The 20,375-nt window shown below is 39.7% G+C and overlaps 1 protein-coding gene across 2 annotated transcripts in view; it reads right to left on the minus strand.

Moving 5' to 3' along the window:
• Nucleotides 1-20,375, minus strand: part of DENND1B (DENN domain containing 1B) — a 181,597-nt gene that overhangs the window by 68,399 nt on the left and 92,823 nt on the right. For both annotated transcript variants that reach the window (XM_082225463.1, XM_082225462.1), the window contains exons 8-9: nucleotides 17,081-17,134; nucleotides 16,382-16,492 (exon numbers count right to left, since the gene is read on the minus strand). In XM_082225463.1, the coding sequence (XP_082081589.1) occupies nucleotides 16,382-16,492; nucleotides 17,081-17,134 (165 nt within the window). The remainder of the gene's footprint in view (nucleotides 1-16,381; nucleotides 16,493-17,080; nucleotides 17,135-20,375) is intronic.

The raw sequence follows: 20,375 nt of genomic DNA on the forward strand, positions 1-20,375 counted from the left end.
CTGGCCATATTAGAAGCAAATTATCATTCAGAACAACACTAAAACTACTTAAGTTTCTCTTAACTACGTTGACCATGTAGCTCAAATAACAATGGTTAATCTAGCAGCAGCAGCAAGAACTGAAGTGACCAGGAGGTGGGGAAATGCTGCAAAACCCAGTATAGTTGACTAGTTAGGATGTTTTATTATTTCTTATTATTATTTGAGGTGTTTTGTTTATGGATAAAGGTTACACAGTTAATAAGATATCAAAAAAGAACAGATAAGTAATATTAAAACTTACTATGAAAACTGCAATTATTTATCAATTTTTGGAATGCACAGTTTGAAACATTATCCATTAGGTGGATTGTTTATTGCTAGATTATATTTAAAAGGAGTCATGCTGACCTAATTTTTTAAAAACATTATCTATATATTTTTTTTTTTTCATTTTCCACAGGATTAGCTGTGTTAGTCTGCTACAGGAAAAACAACTAAGTCTTGCAGAAGCTTAAACACTTTCATAGAATCCTGGAATTGTAGAGTTTGAGGGGATCCTGAGGGTCATCTAGTCCAGCCCCCTGCAATGCAGGAATCTCAATACACTGTCTCCCATCCAAGTTGAAACCATAGCAAGCCCTGCTTTGCTTTGCAAATGTGCTAGCAGTTTTATTGCTGCACCACTAGAAGGTTTGCTTTTTTATGACATTTATTCAAGACATTTTTATGCCACCCGAAAGTTCTTTGGACGCACTAAAATAGATTAAATAAAAAACAAGTGAAAGACAAAGTAAAGCATAAAAACACTTAAGGGGGAAGAAAGGGAGACATCCTATGCCCTTTTAAAATGTGTTTTTTTGTGGGGGGGCTATAGGGTTGTTCTTTTTATTTTTATTATGTATTTTGTGGTTTTATATCTTCATTTTATTCTGTACACCACCCTGAGACCCCCAGGTATAGGGCAGTATATAAATTCAATAAAAAGAAGAAGAAACCCACATAAACAATAATACAATTTGCTGCTGCTCCCAAATTAAAAACAGACGCCTAGGTTATTTTAGTTATTTAATAGGAAGTTGTTCAGCTGGCATTGGAGGCAACAAAGATGGTGCTAGGCAAGCCACCCTGGGAATTCTGTTACATAAGATGGCTACGGGTCTACTGAAAAGGCCCTCTTTCTGGGGGTTGCTGATCTCAGTTTATTCTGCAGGGGTACTTAGAGCACGGACTCTCAAAGAAGAATCGAATCATGAAGCCAGGCTGTGCGCTGTAGTGGCTTACAGGCGTACATAAAGAACACCCTTCCTTCAACAGATTATTCTGAAGTTTCCTCAAGGCTTTAGCAGAGTGTATGATGCTACATCTTTTTCAGACTCAAAACTCAGGCATCCATGTTCAGCTCCCTGGTCCATACATGGATAGGTTCCATGTATTGGTGGCAAAAATAAGTGATTTGTGCTATGCTACATATAATAAAATAGATATGCACATACTCTGACATATGCAAAATATAAATGTATAGTTCCTAGAAGAACTGGGGCAGAAGCAATGTGGTTTAAACGTATAGTGTGTACATGACTTAAGAGTCACCCTAAAGGCTAACTATTTTTTGTGTCTATTGTGACCTATCACAAGAACCTACTGTGTCAGATGCATGTTTTTAGAAATCTGATTCCAGCTACTACTTTTGCTTAAAGAATGATTCAAGATTCAAGAACTGATAAAAACTTCACAATGCTCCGAATTATCTTTTTTATATTTCTACAGCTGCTTTAGACATGAGAGATTTTGAGATCCATCCTGCAAAACAAATACACTCTCAAAGGTATCATCAGATTTTTGAAAAGATTTCAGCGCTCAGTGTAATACATTCCCGCACATCATCTTCATTCCTAATATAAAATATTTAAGTTTGTGTGTGTGGACAAAAAAATAACCACCACCTTATTCTCTTTAAAGAACGAGGAACACACCACTGAATGAGTTTAACAGAGTTGAAAATAGACCATTTCCTTGGCAAAAGCAATTGTTTTGAAACTTTCTGGAACTGAGATCTACAATGTTGGGGGGGGGGGGAGACAACCCTAAGAACAAGCATGCCTGGAAATGACTGCCTGCTAGATATCAAATGGGGCCGGGGGAGGAATGGTACTGAGAAAAACAGACCTTTGGGAACCAATCTTATCGCAAAGCACAAGGGCTGCCGCTGCTGATATTATTATAGTTGTCTAAAGCATTTGATGTCATTGTTCAGTGCATTCTGCAACGCTGTCAGGTTTTGACTGGGAATGTTTTCGTCTGATTCCACCGTTACCTGACAAGACATTATACTGCAGTCTAATGCTGGAGAGATGTGTGGTTTGATGTTGCACTCACAGTGGGTTACCACCAAAGCAGTTTCACCGAGCTGCAACCCTAAAGGGACACCTGAGGAGGAAGAGAATTCTCATTTCTGGCAGAGATGAAGCAGTGCATAGAAAGATGATATGTAGGGAGCCAACATGATGGGCTGGTGAACGTGGGACCTGTGCAGATACCTGATCTTCCCATGAGATTTTAGTTTGGAGGTGCAGATGAGAAGGAATAGAAGTTCACAAAGTCTGAGAAACACCGATTTGAGATCCAAGTAATATAACAATACTTTAGGTTGGGGGTACGTACAAGAATGTTTAGGGAAATGGTCCTGATTTCAAAATACTTAAGAAATACTGATTCTAATACCAGTTAACATTTACTGCAACATGTTTGCGTATTCATTAGCTGTACAATCACCAAGCATTTATCTAGACAACTCTAGCAAATTCATGGATTAAAAAGGTAACCTAAAGTTTTAATTCTTAATGTGACTACCAAACACTATTGCCTCCAGTACTATTGCTACCAGCTTCAATGCTGATACTGCTATTGTTTTTGTGCAAATGAAACAAGCTTTTGCAAATCACATTGCTATTTGGGTTTTATCCAAGGGTTTTATCCAAGACTACTTAGTCTTCAAGTTCTCTTCAAATTCATACAATTCAAGTGAGCAATCTTAAAACAGTGTATCATTCAAGAACATCTCTCTATAGTCCTCAGCAGTTCCAAACAATATAAATTATTAGGCTCAAGTACTCTCAGCAATTTTGTACAATCATATAGAACAGGTGTGAGGACTCCCTTGCCCAGTCTTAGTCTGCCAGAGTGCTCGAATTTGGCCCTGGAGGCCGTTTTTTAAAAACCACGCCCACCTGCCAATCAACTGGTGTCACTCAGATGGAGGTGAGGCCACCTGATGGGTGGGGGTTGATTCTGCTGGGAACTGGCGCATGATTTAACCACACCCATTAGCCAGAGGTCCACAGAGAAGAGCAAGGCTATTTGAAAGCACTTTTGCAAGCAGCTGGGTACTGATCTTTAAACCTCTGAAAACTGGAGATTTAAACAGCAATGCATAACTGTTTGCATAAGGGCTTTTGAACAACCTCACACTGCACTTTGAGGTGCCTCCAGTGGGAATTTTTAAGCACGGCATCAGCTGATGTCGCTAGGATATTGAAAGGTGGGCAAGCTCTCTAGGGGTGGGGAGAGAAGGGTTCAGCCCACAAGCTAGAAAAGGTTTCCCACCCCGATACAGAATATGGGAAAGATTTATAATGTCGATACATGAAGCCCAGGATTTCAAAAACTAAATTCAAGAAAATCATCTGACATCTAAGCAACTCTGAGATCATGTCCAGAAATGGTAAACTATAATTTTGCTAGATTGTGAAAAGGCCTAGGCTCCTCTCGGGCTTGTCTGTTCCACTCCCCGCTTTTCCTGCTGTGTCATTAAGAGGATTTCTCAAGTTTTGCATGTCATCTGAACTGCGAACCGTGGTTAACATTAACTATACATATTTTAAGCAAGTTGGCTTCAGAAACCACAGCTTAACGTTGGTTCAGTTTAATCTAGCAATAATCACAGATCACAGTTCAGATGACATGGCAAGCCATGCCAGCTACAAGCAGAACCTTAGTCATGTTAACTACTGTTGGTTAGTCCAGACAATATGACAAATTTTGACTAAAAGCAGAAGCTTTCAAATTCCTGTCACCCCGTGGGGGTAGGAGGGAGAACGATGCCTTGGAATGGGGTTGTGCTTTCACATCCTGCTTCACCGTAGTTTTGTGTGATATCCACATGCCCTTAGAGAAATATCCTGATGATAAAGTAACCTGCAAGCACTTTAATATTTTTCTTATATTTGATAGACTACTTACTGTAGTGCTCAAAATCAACTGTACGTCTTCCTTATTCATGCAAATCCATCTACTTGATTTGCAAAACACCTATTATTCTACCTAAAACAAGATGTTCACACCTTTGCTTAATTCAGGAAACTTTGACAAAGTTGCTTTTAAAGCAAAGTAATTGTCTCTGCCTAATTCTGGAAACTGTCAAAACACCGCCGGCTGGATTATGAAGCTTATGAGAATGCTTAAAAACAACTCTTTCTAATTAATGAAGTGACCAGAGGAATGGCTTAATTCCTTAGCTAGTAAATAGGTTCCATGCTAATATCATGACTAAGCAAGGTTATCCTTCCTGAATATATTTAACAATCTCAAAAATGTGTAACATTTACAGTATAACCTTTGTATTTGACTAAACTGCTAATATGCTACACAGTTAAATCTCCAAATACTCTTTATTGACTTTCTTAATTTTGTTTTGCAGGGATTCTACTGGCACAACAGGACTTCCCTTTCTCCCCCCCCCCAGCCCCAATGTCCGCTGAAAATCACTTCCGGAGGTAACCCATTTTGAGGGTGTGCAGGATGCTAGAGGGAAAAGGAGACGAAATTCTGCTGTGAGCACTGAAATCCATTGTGCCAGAAAAATTGCAGAGTTGAATATGGCCTACTGTTTTGGTGACTTTTAGTATCCAATTTCTGAAATAATTGCTACTGTGACATTCTCACCACCCCATTTTGCTCCAAAATGCTTGAACAATTTTATCCCCTTATATTCCCATCCTAACCATCTTGTTCATATTATGTTCTTCACTACGATTTGTCTTTATCGAGCTGACTATCACTGCTGTATATGTTAGATTGCATGTCCCTTGAATTGGGGAGTGTCATAGCTGTTCATTGTAAAGTGAACATAAATAGTTCTAGATAAATAAAAGCAAATTTAATATAAAAAACTTGTTTCTTGCTTAAGCTATCTGTTCTCCAACTATATCCTCCCCTTAATTGATATGTTATTCTTCTCCCACTTCTTTGACAACACTAAATATTTACATATCTGAATTTTATTTCTGTACAAAGGGGTACCTGCAATGACATAAATTAAACTCTTTTGCAAAAGAGAGGAACACTTAAAAAATTGCTCCCGGGACCCTAGGAAGATGATATTTGGAACAGCATCTCAGTTAGAAGCAAACTGAAGACATGAATGAACTTCTTTGCTTGTAGTTCAGTTAGTAACTGAAGTGGCCTGTGGGGCTGGGCAGATTCTTCAACATCAACTTCTTTGGACTGGTCATGTTGTGCAGATGCCTGATTATCATCTTCCAAAGCAACTATTCTATTCCCAACTTAACAATGGAAAGCATAATGCTGGTGATCAACAAAAGAGGTTTAAAGACTCTCGCAAGGCAAATCTTAAAAAAAATAATGTAGTATAATCACCAACAATTGGGAAACACTGGCCTGCGAGCGCTCCAATCGGAGAACAGCCTTTACCAAAGGTATCATGGACTTTGAAGACACTCAAACTCAGGATAAAAGAGAGAAACGTGCTAAGAGCAAGACACATTTGGCAAACCCTCACCATGATCAACTCCTGCCCAGAAACTTATGTCCCCACTGTGGAGGGATGTGTGGATCCAGAATTGGCCTCCACAGTCACTTATGGACTCACTGTTAAGACCATGTTCATGGAAGACAATCTTACTTGGCTATGAGTAATCGCCAAAGAATAATAATAGTGATCTTTTCTGATCTTTTACTGAGGGAATAAGTTGGATATCTGTCCAGATCTTCCAGTCCTGTGGCTTTCTTGTATCTCTGACACTAAATCTTAAACTCTGACATACAGAATTTCTGATCCAAGATTCATGCCAAATTGAAACAAATGGAACATTTCAATGGGATGAGGAGAAATAGGACAGTTAAAATTTGCACACATAACATTTCTAGCTTCTGTACTACAGTGGAAAAATAAATAACAAGTGTACTGCAAATAACTTATGGAACCAAGAGCAAAATTTGAATTATGCTGTGTTGGAAAAGTAAGATGCATATCCCACACATGACTGAGTAGAACTACTCTGGGGAGTTTGTGATTCAGTAAAGCTGTTTAGATCATACTCTCATCTGACCTTATAATGTGAAGCCAATTCATGCAAATTGCAGATTCGTATTGGATTTTTGCACTGGATTCTTGTCTTAAGACAGGAGTACAGTAACGGAAAGTTCAGAACCTGCCCTCTTCCTCCCCATTATTCCTCTTCCACACGATCTGCACAGAATGCTTTTTAAGTCTCTCTCTGTGTGTGTCACACACTACTTCTGAAGTGGGAGGGTGGATCTGATGCACATTTTTAGATCTCCAGCAGTCAGAATAGCAGGTTCTAGATCTGAAATATTTCATAATATATGCAGGCCTCTGAAGACTGCTCCTCATAATAATTTTGAGACTCAAGATGAATGAACTTTTGGCAAGGCACACCCACATCTTATTCCCTACCAGTTGGACACAGGGGTAACTATGAGGGAATTCATCTTATTAAACAGTAGATTTCAAGAAAGGGAAAACACACAGCAGGAAGAAACCATAATAAATAAAATCAAATAAATAAATGATGCAATGCAGCTAAATGGCTGGCTGGCTGACTGACTGCAAAAACGTTGTATGCAGGTTCAGTTCAAAAGCTGATGTGATCCAGTGGAGTCATTAAAGTACAAGGAACTTTTCCAAGAATTTGTGATTTGAAATGGAATATGAACAATATTCTTGCAGCCTGGTCCACAGCCAGGCAATAAGTCAAGCTTGGAAGTTTTTTTGAAGGCTTCCATCCCCATTAACAAAGAATACTGACGTAAGAAACAAGTTATTAAAAACACCAAAAAAAGGGGGAGAGTAGTGGCTTTCTTTATATTGGTGCAGGGATATGCAAAACGGCACAAACTAGTTTGCTCATCAGTAATCTCTTACTCATGATGCTTACACCAGTCTTCAACTGTGTATCCATCTTGGCTATGAGTCCTAGAAGACCTGTTCCCTGCCTTGATGGCCTTTTCCCACCTGGCCAGGGAGGGCAGCATCCTGATTGACTCCAACTACAAAAGCTGCTGACTCTTGGGTTGCAGTATTGTTTAGGTGTTGTTACTGATGCTACTTAAAAAGTAGAGACATCACCTTGCCAACAAAGGTCCGTATAGTAAAAGCTATGGTTTTCCCAGTAGTGATGTATGGAAGTGAGAGCTGGACCATAAGGAAGGCTGATCGCCAAAGAATTGATGCTTTTGAATTATGGTGCTGGAGGAGACTCTTGAGAGTCCCATGGACTGCAAGAAGATCAAACCTATCCATTCTGGAGGAAATCAGCCCTGAGTGCTCACTGGAAGGACAGATCCTGAAGCTGAGGCTCCAATGCTTTGGCCACCTCATGAGAAGAGAAGACTCCCTGGAAAAGACCCTGATGTTGGGAAAGATGGAGGGCACAAGGAGAAGGGGACGACAGAGGACGAGATGGTTGGACAGTGTTCTCGAAGCTACCAGCATGAGTTTGATTTTAATTTTCTGTATCTTTATTTTTAATATCTTTATTTATGAAGCAATTGTTCAGTTTGGTTAGGTACTTTGTGATATGTGTCATTTATTGTTTATGACTTTTACTACGTTTGCAATTGTGTAGATTATGTTGTAAACTGCTTCAAGCATGGTTTTAGCTATCGAAAAGTGGCATGCAAATAAAACAATGATGGGCATTTGTACTTCCTGGCTCTCACATGAGGATGTAATGTGCAATCTAGCTCTATGTTGACTTGGAAGGGATTCCTACAATGGCTCTTGCAATTTTTCAAGCCATCCAATTTGTAGGAACGCTGATAGAAAGATCACTGTAGTTGTGAACAAGCTGGGTCAAAGGTTAACTTATCCACAATGATGCATTTCCAGGGATAGGTGAAATAGGGAATACTAGGGCTTTTTTGTGACAGTATTCACCGGTAAGGAGTACTGACGGAGTCTTTTTTTATACCCACTGCACTCTTATGAAGGTATCAGTACTGGAACTTCATTTTTTTAAAACCAAAAAAAAAGGACTGGGAGTTCCTTTACTCATAGCCTCTTTGGGTCTGTTTGAGAGTAAACTGCCTACATGAGCCTTGTCCCGTGTATAGGACAGTAATATATATTATGAGAAGCAAGAGTTCCTTTTATCTGCTTTTACTTAGTTATCAGCAAGCTACTCCAGCTACTTTTCAGGTGAGGAAAATAAAAACCTTGGCAACTATAAACAATAAACTGCTGCAGAGTACAATGCAACACATTCTAAAAGAAAATGGTAGTGTTCCTTTTGAAAGCAACAGAAGGAAACCATCTGTTCAAAGTCTAAATATTTAATTTATGCTCACTTTTTTAAAACAAAAAATGCTGCAAAATAAGGTGGCAACCATATATAAAGCAAACAACAACATATTTAAATAAGTGCATAAATATTTTAAATTACCTCAGCAGGTAAGACTCAAAATACACTTTAGGGCCTTTAGAATAGATTTCCTTGAAAATGATGAAATCGTAGTTAAGCCAGGCTGTGGACCACAAAGCACTTTTTCACAGGACCCCACATTCAGAAATTACGTTTGAATGACACAAGCAAACGCTTGGATGGCAGTCCATGAAATTCAGAACACCACAATCCTACAGCACTGAGGCACATATAAAGGAAGTCTCAATGATTCAAAACAATGATGCTAAATATTGTGGGGACGCAAGTGGCACTGTGGTGTAAACCACTGAGCCTTGGGCTTGCCGATCGGAAGCTTGCGGTTCGAATCCCCGCGACAGGATGAGCTCCTGTTGCTCGGTCCCAGCTCCTGCCAACCCAGCAGTTCGAAAGCACGTCAAAGTGCAAGTAGATAAATAGGTACCGCTCCAGCGGGAAGGTAAACAGCGTTTCCGTGCACTGCTCTGGTTTCGCCAGAAGCGGCTTAGCCATGCTGGCCACATGACCCGGGAAAAACTGTCTGCGGACAAATGTCGGCTCCCTTGGTCAGTAAAACGAGATGAGCACCGCAACCCGAGTCGTTCGCAACTGGACTTAACTGTCAGGGGTCCTTTACCTTTAAATATTGTAATCCTTTCTGTGTAGGGTTTTTTTTTCTTTTGTACTGTAGAATTTTGTTGTATAATGTGCAACCTGCCCATGTAGAATGTCCACTCATCATTGCCGCATGTCCCTGGCAGGCAAGAGACATTTCATGCAACTGCACAGTACACAGTCCATTTGGAATCCATTGTATCATCTTGGTAATAACAGTGTATTGGTGACTGAGAATGGGGTATTTAAAATGTGTTAAAATCAGAATTGTTTATATTGAGGAAGTAAGTGTAAATCAAACCCTGGTCCGTTATCCATCAGTGAAATGGGCAATTTGTGGATGATGAACTGCATGCGGCCTGCAGGCCCTTATATTTTGATCTCAGCATGTATTCCATTTTTATTACGCGTGACCTGGTAGTATTTATTTTTAACAACTACACAGCTACTATTTTTAACAGCTACACTAGCAAAAAAAAAAAAAATCTCCACTCTATGAAGAAGCTATGTACAAATATGGGGTTAATGAATGTGCGAGACATATTCACATACCCAATGGCCCCAATGTTGAACGCTACACATCGGTCAACCCTGCATAGAAGAGCCAAGCAATGTGCGGTCAGAACTGAACAGACAGGCACAATCCTATTCTGCCCCTTCCCATGTACTGACTGCCCCTACATTTAGTCTTCTACCCAGGCTGCTCCTCTACCGGCATCACACAAACTGGACTGGTCACAAAGTCTGGGGGACCTACTGTTTAGAAAGGAAAGATGGTTTACCAGGGGTGCCAACTTGAATAAAACACGGGGGGGGGCAAGTAAGCCCTGCCCCACACGATCGATTACAAGATGTGGCACACACACACCATTTGAATGGTAATGCCCATTAACTGAAAGGGCAATCCCCTCAAATATTTTAGGGAGCACGAAGGGACCTCAGCCCCTAGGAGTTGGCAGTGCCGGATTAAACCCCATGGAGGTCCCTAGGTAGTCAAAATCTTGGGGGCCGTCCTCACATTGAACTAAAAAACTTGATTGTAATTTCCCTTCAATTATATTTTTATCTATCGTAGTAGGGGCCCTAAAAGGCTGGTGCATACCCTACATATTTGGTAGTCCGCCACTGGGAGTTGTAGGGAACAAAAGTCACTTATCCCTGTTTTTCAGCACTCAGTCGAGTTTTTAAAGCATTCAAAGTCTGCATTTTGCTGGAAAAAAATCAGATGCAAGTGAGTTTCAATGCCTCCTCACAAAGAATCATTCAATACAAGGGTGGTAATAATCATCATGAGGATACTCTATGAATCACTAGGACAAAGTGCCACATTAGGGGATCCTTAAAATCAGCTGGAAGACGAGCATGATGAAGTACAATGCAATTATGGCAAACCGAGAGCGCTTTGCGTGCCCAAGCATCTGGTCAGTTGTTCTGCTGCCTTCAAGTGTTTTAAAGTCCCTAGGCAGCTATAAATAAAACTCCAAGTTTTGGAAGGGAATTGGAAGAAATATATATTATTTACACATATGGGCTAGTTAAGAGTTATGATGCACCATGATTTAGCCTAACCAAAGGCGCAATCATCACGGATCCACTGGGGATAAGGGGGTGTTTGTTCTTCATGGAAGGCAAAGACAGTGAACATTTCAGTAACTGGGGTTCCTCCAAACCAATTTTGAAATTGTTTTTAGCTCACCTCCCGATTCCTATTTTGCAGAAATGAAAAACTCTCCTGGATTATGCAGGTGGAATGCAAGTACAGCTCTTACAAAATTATCAGTCCAGCGTTAGTTGAAACAAATATTGTTATTATTATTTTTAAAAGGAGGGAAGAGAGACAACATTTCAACATCTGCATTAAAGTATTTCCACCTGCTTCTATAGCAGAGGCCACAAAACAGGCACACACTACTTAACATATTACTGACAGAATGATGAGAAAGCTCCTGTCAGGCACGGGCCAGCCGGGTGTTGGAGACAAAATGCACAGCCCCAGCTGACTAGTTAGAGAAAGTCTGGAGAGGTACAATTATAGAGGCATATGACAAGCCTTCATGCTTGACTGACTTGAGAACCGATGACATGGCATTAAACAGCAATGCTTCCTACCCAGCGGTCACAAAACAGCAATAAGTCAACTGATGCACCGTTGTAAAATCATGATTTATTCCTTTGCTTTGAATACACAAGACTACAGCACGATGTTCTGGTAGACTACCACTGCAGGTTCACTTGGGGCCCAAACATCCAGGGCTTGCCTGCCTACAGCAGGCATAAAATCAATGTTCTAGCACTGGCTTCCTGAAAAAGGTTTCCACGCTAGCTTAATTCAGACAGCAACTGCAATGCAAAAAGCTGCATTCAAGCTGTTATATACTCATACCTTTTTAAAGTGCTGAGTGCATGCAGGATGCACGTTTGCATGCATATTTTCATTTACAGGAAGATGGAAATAAAAGAGAATTGCGAGTCAGAAAAACAGATACAAAGTAAACGTTTTACCTATGCAAAAGGGAATCGTGTATTTATGTAAAAATGCATATATGTAAATAAAGAACTGATCGTTATTTTGTTACACGTACTTCTTTCCCCAATAAAATAGGTTGATCGCTGTATGCTGCGCTCTCCAAAAGCAGAACCTCCTTTTTCATTTCTATACATATCAGGATTAGTCCTTTAAAACCACAGGGTAGAATGAAATGGCAAAGGTGCTAAATCTTTAAAAAAATAAATAGTGATTTATAGATTCAGAGAATTTTCTATCCTCCACAAAACAAAAAGAGTAAGGAGAGCTTGAGAGAGAGCTTGAATTATGACTTTTGTTATTGGTGCTACTGCCCTTAGATAGTGAACCGAAACAGAGCTGATAACTTGGAGGTGACATCACAACTCAGTCTGCATGAACTGTCATAAACACTTGGTATTAAGTTAACCTCAAAGATAAAAGGACAACTCCCCTAACAATAGAATGGATTTGATAACACTATTTTCAAAGGAAAAGGCGCTTATTCAGAAAGCAAAACTCTAATGCAGGAGTTACATTTTCACTGAGGATACATAGTCAAAATTTGCTTTATTTTATGCAAGTGGTAACCATAAAAACAAAGGGTGGTATCCAACTAAAGTCTACTCAGGATAGACCCACTGAAATTAATCGATCTAAGTTAGTCATGTCTATTTATTACATGGATCTACACAGAGTATGACTCATGTTGGCTACAACCCATTAGAATCAGAGAATATGCAATACAAACGACTAATTGAGGTGGCTTAGCTGTTAATGCAAACATGAAACATAATGTTTAATACAGGAATATAAAAAGTGGATCAGAAGATAATATGGTTACCACCTTCAAAAGAAACCAAAGGACAACCAATTAGACACTTCCTGGTTTCATTCCTCATGTCATAAAGGGGCTATGTATGGACCAAAGGTTCATTCATATCCCATCTTCATAAGCCAATATTTCTTCCTCCAAAACTAGCCAAGATACTCCTCATAAGACTTTAAACTTAACTAATGTTTTTAAAAAATTCTGACAGACACCTGGTAAGTAAAGGTAAAGGGACCCCTGACCATTAGGTCCAGTCGTGGCTGACTCTGGGGTTGTGGCGCTCATCTCGCTTTATTAGCCGAGGGAGCCAGCGTACAGCTTCCGGGTCATGTGGCCAGCATGACTAAGCCACTTCTGGTGAACCAGAGCAGCGTACGGAAATGCCATTTACCTTCCCGCAGGAGCGGTACCTATTTATCTACTTGCACTTTGAGGTGCTTTTGAACTGCTAGGTTGGCAGGAGCAGGGACCGAGCAACGGGAGGTCACCCCGTCACGGGGATTCGAACCGCCGACCTTCTGATCGGCAAGTCCTAGGCTCTGTGGTTTAACCCACAGCGCCACCCATGTCCCTGGTAGAAGTGCAGAAATGCAAAATAGATAATTGGCATGCTACACACACTTTCAGTCTACAGTCTGTGTAGAAGAGTGCAAAATTAGGATATAATCCAGTTGCTAATTTAAGTGGTAATTCTTAATGGGTCCTAGATGGGATAAATTTGATATTACCCTACATTGATGAAGGCAACAGTTCCATCCAGCTCAGTGTTTCCTACTCTTCCTAAAAGGATCTTCAAGATACCAGGGGACTAATATATTTTTTTATTTCTCTGAAGCAGAGATAAACCTGGAACGCCATGCATGCAGTCCATGTACTACAGGGGTCGGCAAGGTTTACCTCGCCTGGGCCAGTTCACTCCAGCGGAGATCCCTCCGTGGGCGTCTGAGCATGCACAGACGCGATTTCCGACACCGCGGATGCAAGTCCACGCACCATGCTGTACCGGTTTAGCACAGCGTGCAGGGATTCGCTGAGCAGGCAGCTCAGTTTGGGGGTGGCTCGTGGGCTGCTTGTGGCCCACGGGCCTTAGGTCGCCTACCCCTGGTGTACTATGATACAGGTAAAGGTAAAGGACTCCTGGGCAGTTAAGTCCAGTCAAATTCAACTATGGTGTGCAGGATCTCCGCTTTCAGGTCGAGGGAGCCAGCGTTTGTCCGCAGACAGCTTTCCAGGTCATGTGGCCAGCATGACTAAACCGCTATTCGTGCAATGGGACACACAGTGACGGAAGCCAGAGAGCACAGAAACACCAATTACAACACACACACCCCTTTGGAAAACAGGAACAGTGACTGGTGCTAAAAAATTCCATTGCAAAAGATGCCACTACAATATTTCTACAATGGTCAATAATTTCGACCACAAGCAGAAGTGCAATTTGAATACAGAGGCCTACTACCTGAAATTCCTTAAACATAGCTAACAAAGTTGTTGTCAGACTTTACTTCCCATTAGCTCCAGTCAGCACAGCCAATATTCAAGGATGATGGGGGTTATAGTCCAACAACATATGGAGGACACCATATAAGATACCTCAGCCTTAAAGGAAAGAGCCACAAAACAAACCCAACATGATGCATATTCAGAGGGTTGCATCCAATCAAGATGCAGATTTTCACTCACACAATGAAACCTCCCCTCCTCTCATCTGCAGTCACACACACACACACACACGCACGCACAAAGTCAAAATCTGCTCCCAGGGATTGGGAGGCCTTCGGAAGCAGATTGGGCAGAGGCAGAGAGAGCAGAGAGAGGAAAAGTCCAATTGCAAAACCAGAACTGTGCTTGTACAGCATCAGATACCACCGAGAGGGCGGTTCTACTCTAATGGAAATCTGATTGCCATGATTGACATCCTATACCCTTTTAAAATGTGGCTCTTTTGGGGGGGGGTGTTATTGGATTGTTGTTTTTATTTTGATTATATATGTTGCGGTTTTATATCTTGAGTTTATTCTGTGAACCACCCTGAGACCCCCGGGTACAGGGCGGTATATAAATTCGAAGAAGAAGAAGAAGAAGAAGAAGAAGAAGAAGAAGAAGAAGAAGAATGTGCACCGACTCTACACTCACTCTGCACTGGTCACACTGCCGACTGATGCAATCCTTTTCAGTACAGTGGGCAGCGTCTACATGACAGTTGCCCTGCATTAAGTTGTTCCTGCTGAAAAAGGAGCTATTGCTTGAATTGCACTTCAAGAAACTGAAGCCAAATCTGAACTGCAAGACTGACTGATATAGGCACCCTTCACCATGTAAAGTATATTCACAAGTTCAAGAGGGGCACTTCTGGTTGTCCCTAGACACAGGTCCGAGTATTTTTTGTTTGTTTGTTTGACCCACCGCTTTCCCCTGGAAAACACACTCTTTCCCACGGAATCAGAACCAACAGAAATCCATGGAAAGTCCATGGATTAACAACTGGCGTACAAGCTTAACAAGTGAATGACAACTATAGTCAACAAATGGATGTTGGACTTATTTTTATCTCTTGAAACGAAGAATGCTATTTACTCAGCACACTCTCGTCCCTGCATAACAAAACTTCAGAGTATCTCAAATTTCAAAACTTTCAGCACATTTGAATGAGAGCTAAGCACCAATAAAGTTGTTGACTGTATTTTGATCACTCAGTGCAAGATTTTATTTGTTCGTGCTTTTAAAGCCCTGCTCTTGCTATCTATAAAGACTCAGATAGTAATCCTGCAGAGTTAAGCAGCTCAACTGAGTTTATCCTCATAAATTCCATTAAATTAAAGGAAATTAAAATTAGCTTGTGTACAGGCTTGCCTAGTGTACATCCAGATTAGTTAACAGTGCAAAACTATTTTTGTACTATTTCTGATTATACTGAACATACTGTAAGTGGTTTTGCATTCAGTGAATCATTTGAACACACCTATTACCAGACTAGAAAGTATGTCATGCAATAGATTTGAAGGAATCCTAAGTAATATATTTCTATACTTAACAGACAACACTCTGCATACACAATGATGCCCATTGGCTTGAAAGCAATGTTGCTTGCAACTTAATTGAGATGGGTGTAGACCTGTATATTACACCCCATGGGAAAGGATAGAACAAAAAGGGGCTATCAAAAGATTTAGGCATGGCTGTAGAGTTAAAACATGGCTCTCTTTATCTCTGTGCCATCTGCAATGACATAAGAAAGCCATTTCAGCATAGGCAGAAGCATAAAACCTGTAATAAAAAAGGCTATTTGGAATAGTAAGTTATTATCAGCCTGAAGAGCTGCTCCAAAATCAGAGCTATTACAGTATACGTTCCCCAAACACTACTCTGCAACCAAGATGAATTTACCTATTACCAGGTTTAGGATACTAGCTATTATCATGCCCCCTTGATTTCTTTCAAGTAGCTCCAATGGAATAAGCCACAAGTGAATAATAAAGATCTTATAATAGCCCTTAAGAATTCTTTATAGGGTGGAAGGCACAGAAATGAACTCTAGCGAGTTAGAGAACTCTCATCTCTGGATAACAAAAAATAATTAACCTGACGTGATGTATCTGAGAAGGCTTTATATAAATCAGACTTTTGTGCTTCAAGAGTCAGATTAAAATCATATATTTTTAAAAGTATGTAGATATTGTCTCATAAGTACCTACTGAACATATTTAAATCTGCAAGGGTCTTTTTGAGATGCTCAATGTATTCTGCTTGAAAGAAGTGTGAAGTACTTACAGTGCTTAGTTTGCTGGAGGTAATAATGATGCGTCTCTCGTGCAACATGCTGGCATAAAGTTGCAGCATGTTGTTCACATCCACAGCAACAAAATATTCAGTAAGATTTCTCTGTTTAATAAAGAATAAGTACTGTTAACACATTAATAGTGGTAATTGAGTGGAGCATAAACTTATAACTACCCATTTCCCTGCTAAAGGGGGATTTTTTTTATCTCGTTAAAGAAATATGTCTGCACAATAAGCATCTTTTACTGAAATTTGTCACCTTGTTATCCTTTGCAATATTAAAAACTGTGCTTCAAAATATTCAGATTTCATTTTTTGAGCAAGGCTGCCCTCCCTAACCAGTTTTTTAGTTTAGCTTATTAAACATAACCACTTCTTAAACATTCATGCCTGCAAACACACACACACAGAGAATGAGAACAATCCTTGCATCCACTGTGGGCAAATGATTGTTTTAAATTACATAAATGGATATACACTAGTGTATGCAAATCCCCAGCACTATGGAATTGAAACAGCCTGTGAAGGGAGAAAGTGGCGGGTGTTGGGATGTGTAAATGAATTAAAGGAGAATAAAGCCATTGAGGAGAGAGCTGAACCAGTTTATTTTCAGGTTCTATCCAGCCTTATAATTCAGTGGATATGTGCTAAATATCTCATCTTACCCCATATAAATCTTACAAAACTTACACTTTCAGGTACTGTTGGTAATCCAGCTAGATCAGGAGTAATGAAATACGATTGCTGGTCAAGGAAAGGAAAACAAAACAAAACAAAACAAAACACAGAGTTATTGGTCCTGAAAGTGATAGCAGTATTATAAACTGCTGTTTATGTAGGCTAGTTAGCTTTTGTTCTTGTGGCAGAATGACATGATTAGTAAAGTAATCAGGAGCACCAGATAGTTTGATTCAATAGACCACAGGCATGAAATACCCTTTTCAGAAAAGTGTTTGTTTTCTACTGAAATCACAGTTTTGCTAATTCCTGGAGTTTAAAAAAACACAACAGCGTATATGTAGAGCATCATCAGTGTTAAAGAGTATGTGACAAGGCTCTTTTCAAACCTTGGAGCTGAAGGAGGAGAAAAAACCAGGAGAACAGGAAGAAAAATAGAAGAAAGGAACTATACATACAGTTGCTTCTGTAGCCGCTACTGCCCTAGACAGCAGACACCAGATCCCCACCTGCACTATACATTTAAAGCAGTATCATACCACTTTAAACATGTCTTCCCCCCAAAGAACCGTTGTTTGTTACTGGTGCCAAGTATTGATAGGAGAACCCTATTCTACTCATAAAGCTTCGATTCCCAGAGTAGTTTAACAATCATAAGGAGATGGAGGGGTGTGGCCTCATTTTCATAAAGAAGTATAACAAATCCTGCATTCCTAGCCACAGTTTTCTTCTTGTATCTCCCTTGTTCATAGATTGGCAGCTGGTGGGGGGGGCAGCCTGTACTCCTCACAGGGTTGAATATAGCCTTGGGCTTTACAGAACTGGGTTCATTCTGTTAAATATTTACAAGCAGGTTGCAAAACAACCCAAGTCCCCCCCCCCACAATAGTTTATGAGAAATGTAACTTAACAAGGTTCTGCATGCATATTTTAATGTGATCCACAGGAGGTGTCAAAAGCTTCACTAGGTCCACAAGCATGGACAATAAACACAGTGTATGAGGGTATGAGGCCTCCAGCTGAAAAACTGTTTTTCTAAAAAAAATATGTTTAAATTAAAGGTTTTCTTGGGTTACAGATATACATCGTCTCTATTTCTGACACCAGTCACGATCACCATGAAGGTCAAGGAGAAGTGGACCACCATTGTATGTTGGGAAAGCAATTCTTATTCTAAGGAAAAACATTGTGGGATTACCAATATGGGCAGAAATCAACTAGTCTGTTCTTAGCAAGGCAATGGGAGAGATTAGCAGGTGAGGATTGACTAAAGTGAGGGTTGGTCCAACTTGAGGATCCGGAAACCACAGGAAACTTAGGTGTGTAAGGTCTGCCTCTTCCTTACTCTCATTCACCAACTGTCAATTATTGTGAACAGCTGGCCTGCTCTGCTTCTCATGATGGGGGATGTGGAAGTTGCAGTTTTAATTGTAGCACTGATGGAGGTACATCCTTAGCACAATCCCACACGTCTACTCTGAAGTCTCATTGAGATCAATGGGGCTTACTCCCCGGTGAGTAGGTAAAGGACTGCAGCCTCCCTTTACAAATTAAACTCAGGATCTATGAGAGAATGAGCATCACAGAAGCTCTTAGCTAACCTCATAATTGTGAATGGGGAAAATGTTACTAGACTAAGACCATATTAATGGGATCTAGAATTTTGTACTAAGGAAAGGACCCGGGTAAGTTCATTTATAGCTACTTGTTAAAGTAAGGTGTTTATGCCACTAGGTCTTTATTATCCCTGTCCAATTATAGCCTTATTGGGCAATTCTGACAACTAACACGTTTTTCACATTCAGAATTAGTTGATAGCTAAATAAAACACAAGCAGTGGTAGAAAAAGAAAGAATTAGCAAAAAAATAAATAACATTAGGAATGTGTTTTATAATCCAGTACATGTACAGAATGACAGAATTCATATAACATAGAAAAAGGATAAATTCAGATATTATGAAACCAAGAAAGCATCCCAAATTCTCAAAAATATTTTCTGTTTATACTATTCTTATATTTAAAATTCTTATTTGAAGTTGGAGGGGGGAATCCCAAGGGTAACAAACCCTTAAATGTATTTAAATTTCAACCTGACATTCTTCTTCAGGGATATTTACAAAGCTGAACATTAAAAAAAAATGTCAGATGATCTTCAGATAGTCATCACTAGCAAAAATAACTATACTTTTATATTATCTTACATTAGTTAGCTTAAACCCTTTTAGGTTTTTTGTGGGGGGAGGTGAAATATAGGATTCTTCCCTATCACCACCACCTTTCTCACTTTTGGGTGGGGTGCAGCCCTTCTTTTTCATTTTGGTGGCTAATTGTTCAACTTTTTTCTTCCAAGGAGCTAGATTCAGTCATTAAAAAGCAAAATATTCAACCTCTGCTGAGATATTATGATAAAAACGGTATGTACCACTGAAATATCAGTAGAGATATGATGTTAAGGCATTGCTCACATGCTGCCAACAGTGCCAAGTGTAAATATATTCAGTGAAAATAATACATTTTTTATTCCTGTTCTACAAAGAGGCCTTCTCAGGAATTTGTAAACAGTTGAAAGGCATAAAAAATATTTTTAAAAAACAAAAAGTCAGTAAGAATAAACTATTGTCACTCTATTAAATGTAAAGAGGATATTTAGCATACAATTTGCACATATACTTCCAATTCTGGTTTAGTCTAAACAGAAAATACATTCAAGATTTTTTTTCCTCTTTTATACCAGAGCTGCAACATAATAATTTCTCAGGGGACATTTATGAATCACTTGCAATCAACAGAGACATCATTTGGCAGGCAATTATTTCTTTCAAGAGGGGCTATGAGTAGCCAGAGCAGTTTAAACTCACCGCCATTAAACAAGGTTGATTTTTCAAAACTTGCTCACTTGCAAAAAAGATCTCGTTGTTCTTTTTCCAATATTAGAGAGAAAATTGAACAAATTCAAGTTTTGAAACCAACGAACTGAGTTTAACTTGCAAAGCTGCACTTTTCTGAAATAACTTGACTCCATTCTCTTTAACATCCATGTAATGTTTCAAAGGCAAAAACAAACAGTTCAATCAATCTACCTTGTTGTTTTCAAACTTTACAATATAGGGCTTTTGGTTTGTAAGGTGTAGGGTGTGAGGTCATTTTCTCTTTTTCTTTGCAGAAGAAACAGAAATGGGAATACCAAAGATGAATGAGGAATTATCACAGCAACAGATGGAATGGCAAAGGACTGAGCTATGTATCGAAGTAATTGGGCATATATTCAGTCAAATATCTGAAATCCTTTCATTACATGCAGAACTG

This window comes from Podarcis vaucheri (assembly GCF_965113315.1).
Source record: "Podarcis vaucheri genome assembly, chromosome: 6".
NCBI lineage: Eukaryota > Metazoa > Chordata > Lepidosauria > Squamata > Lacertidae > Podarcis > Podarcis vaucheri.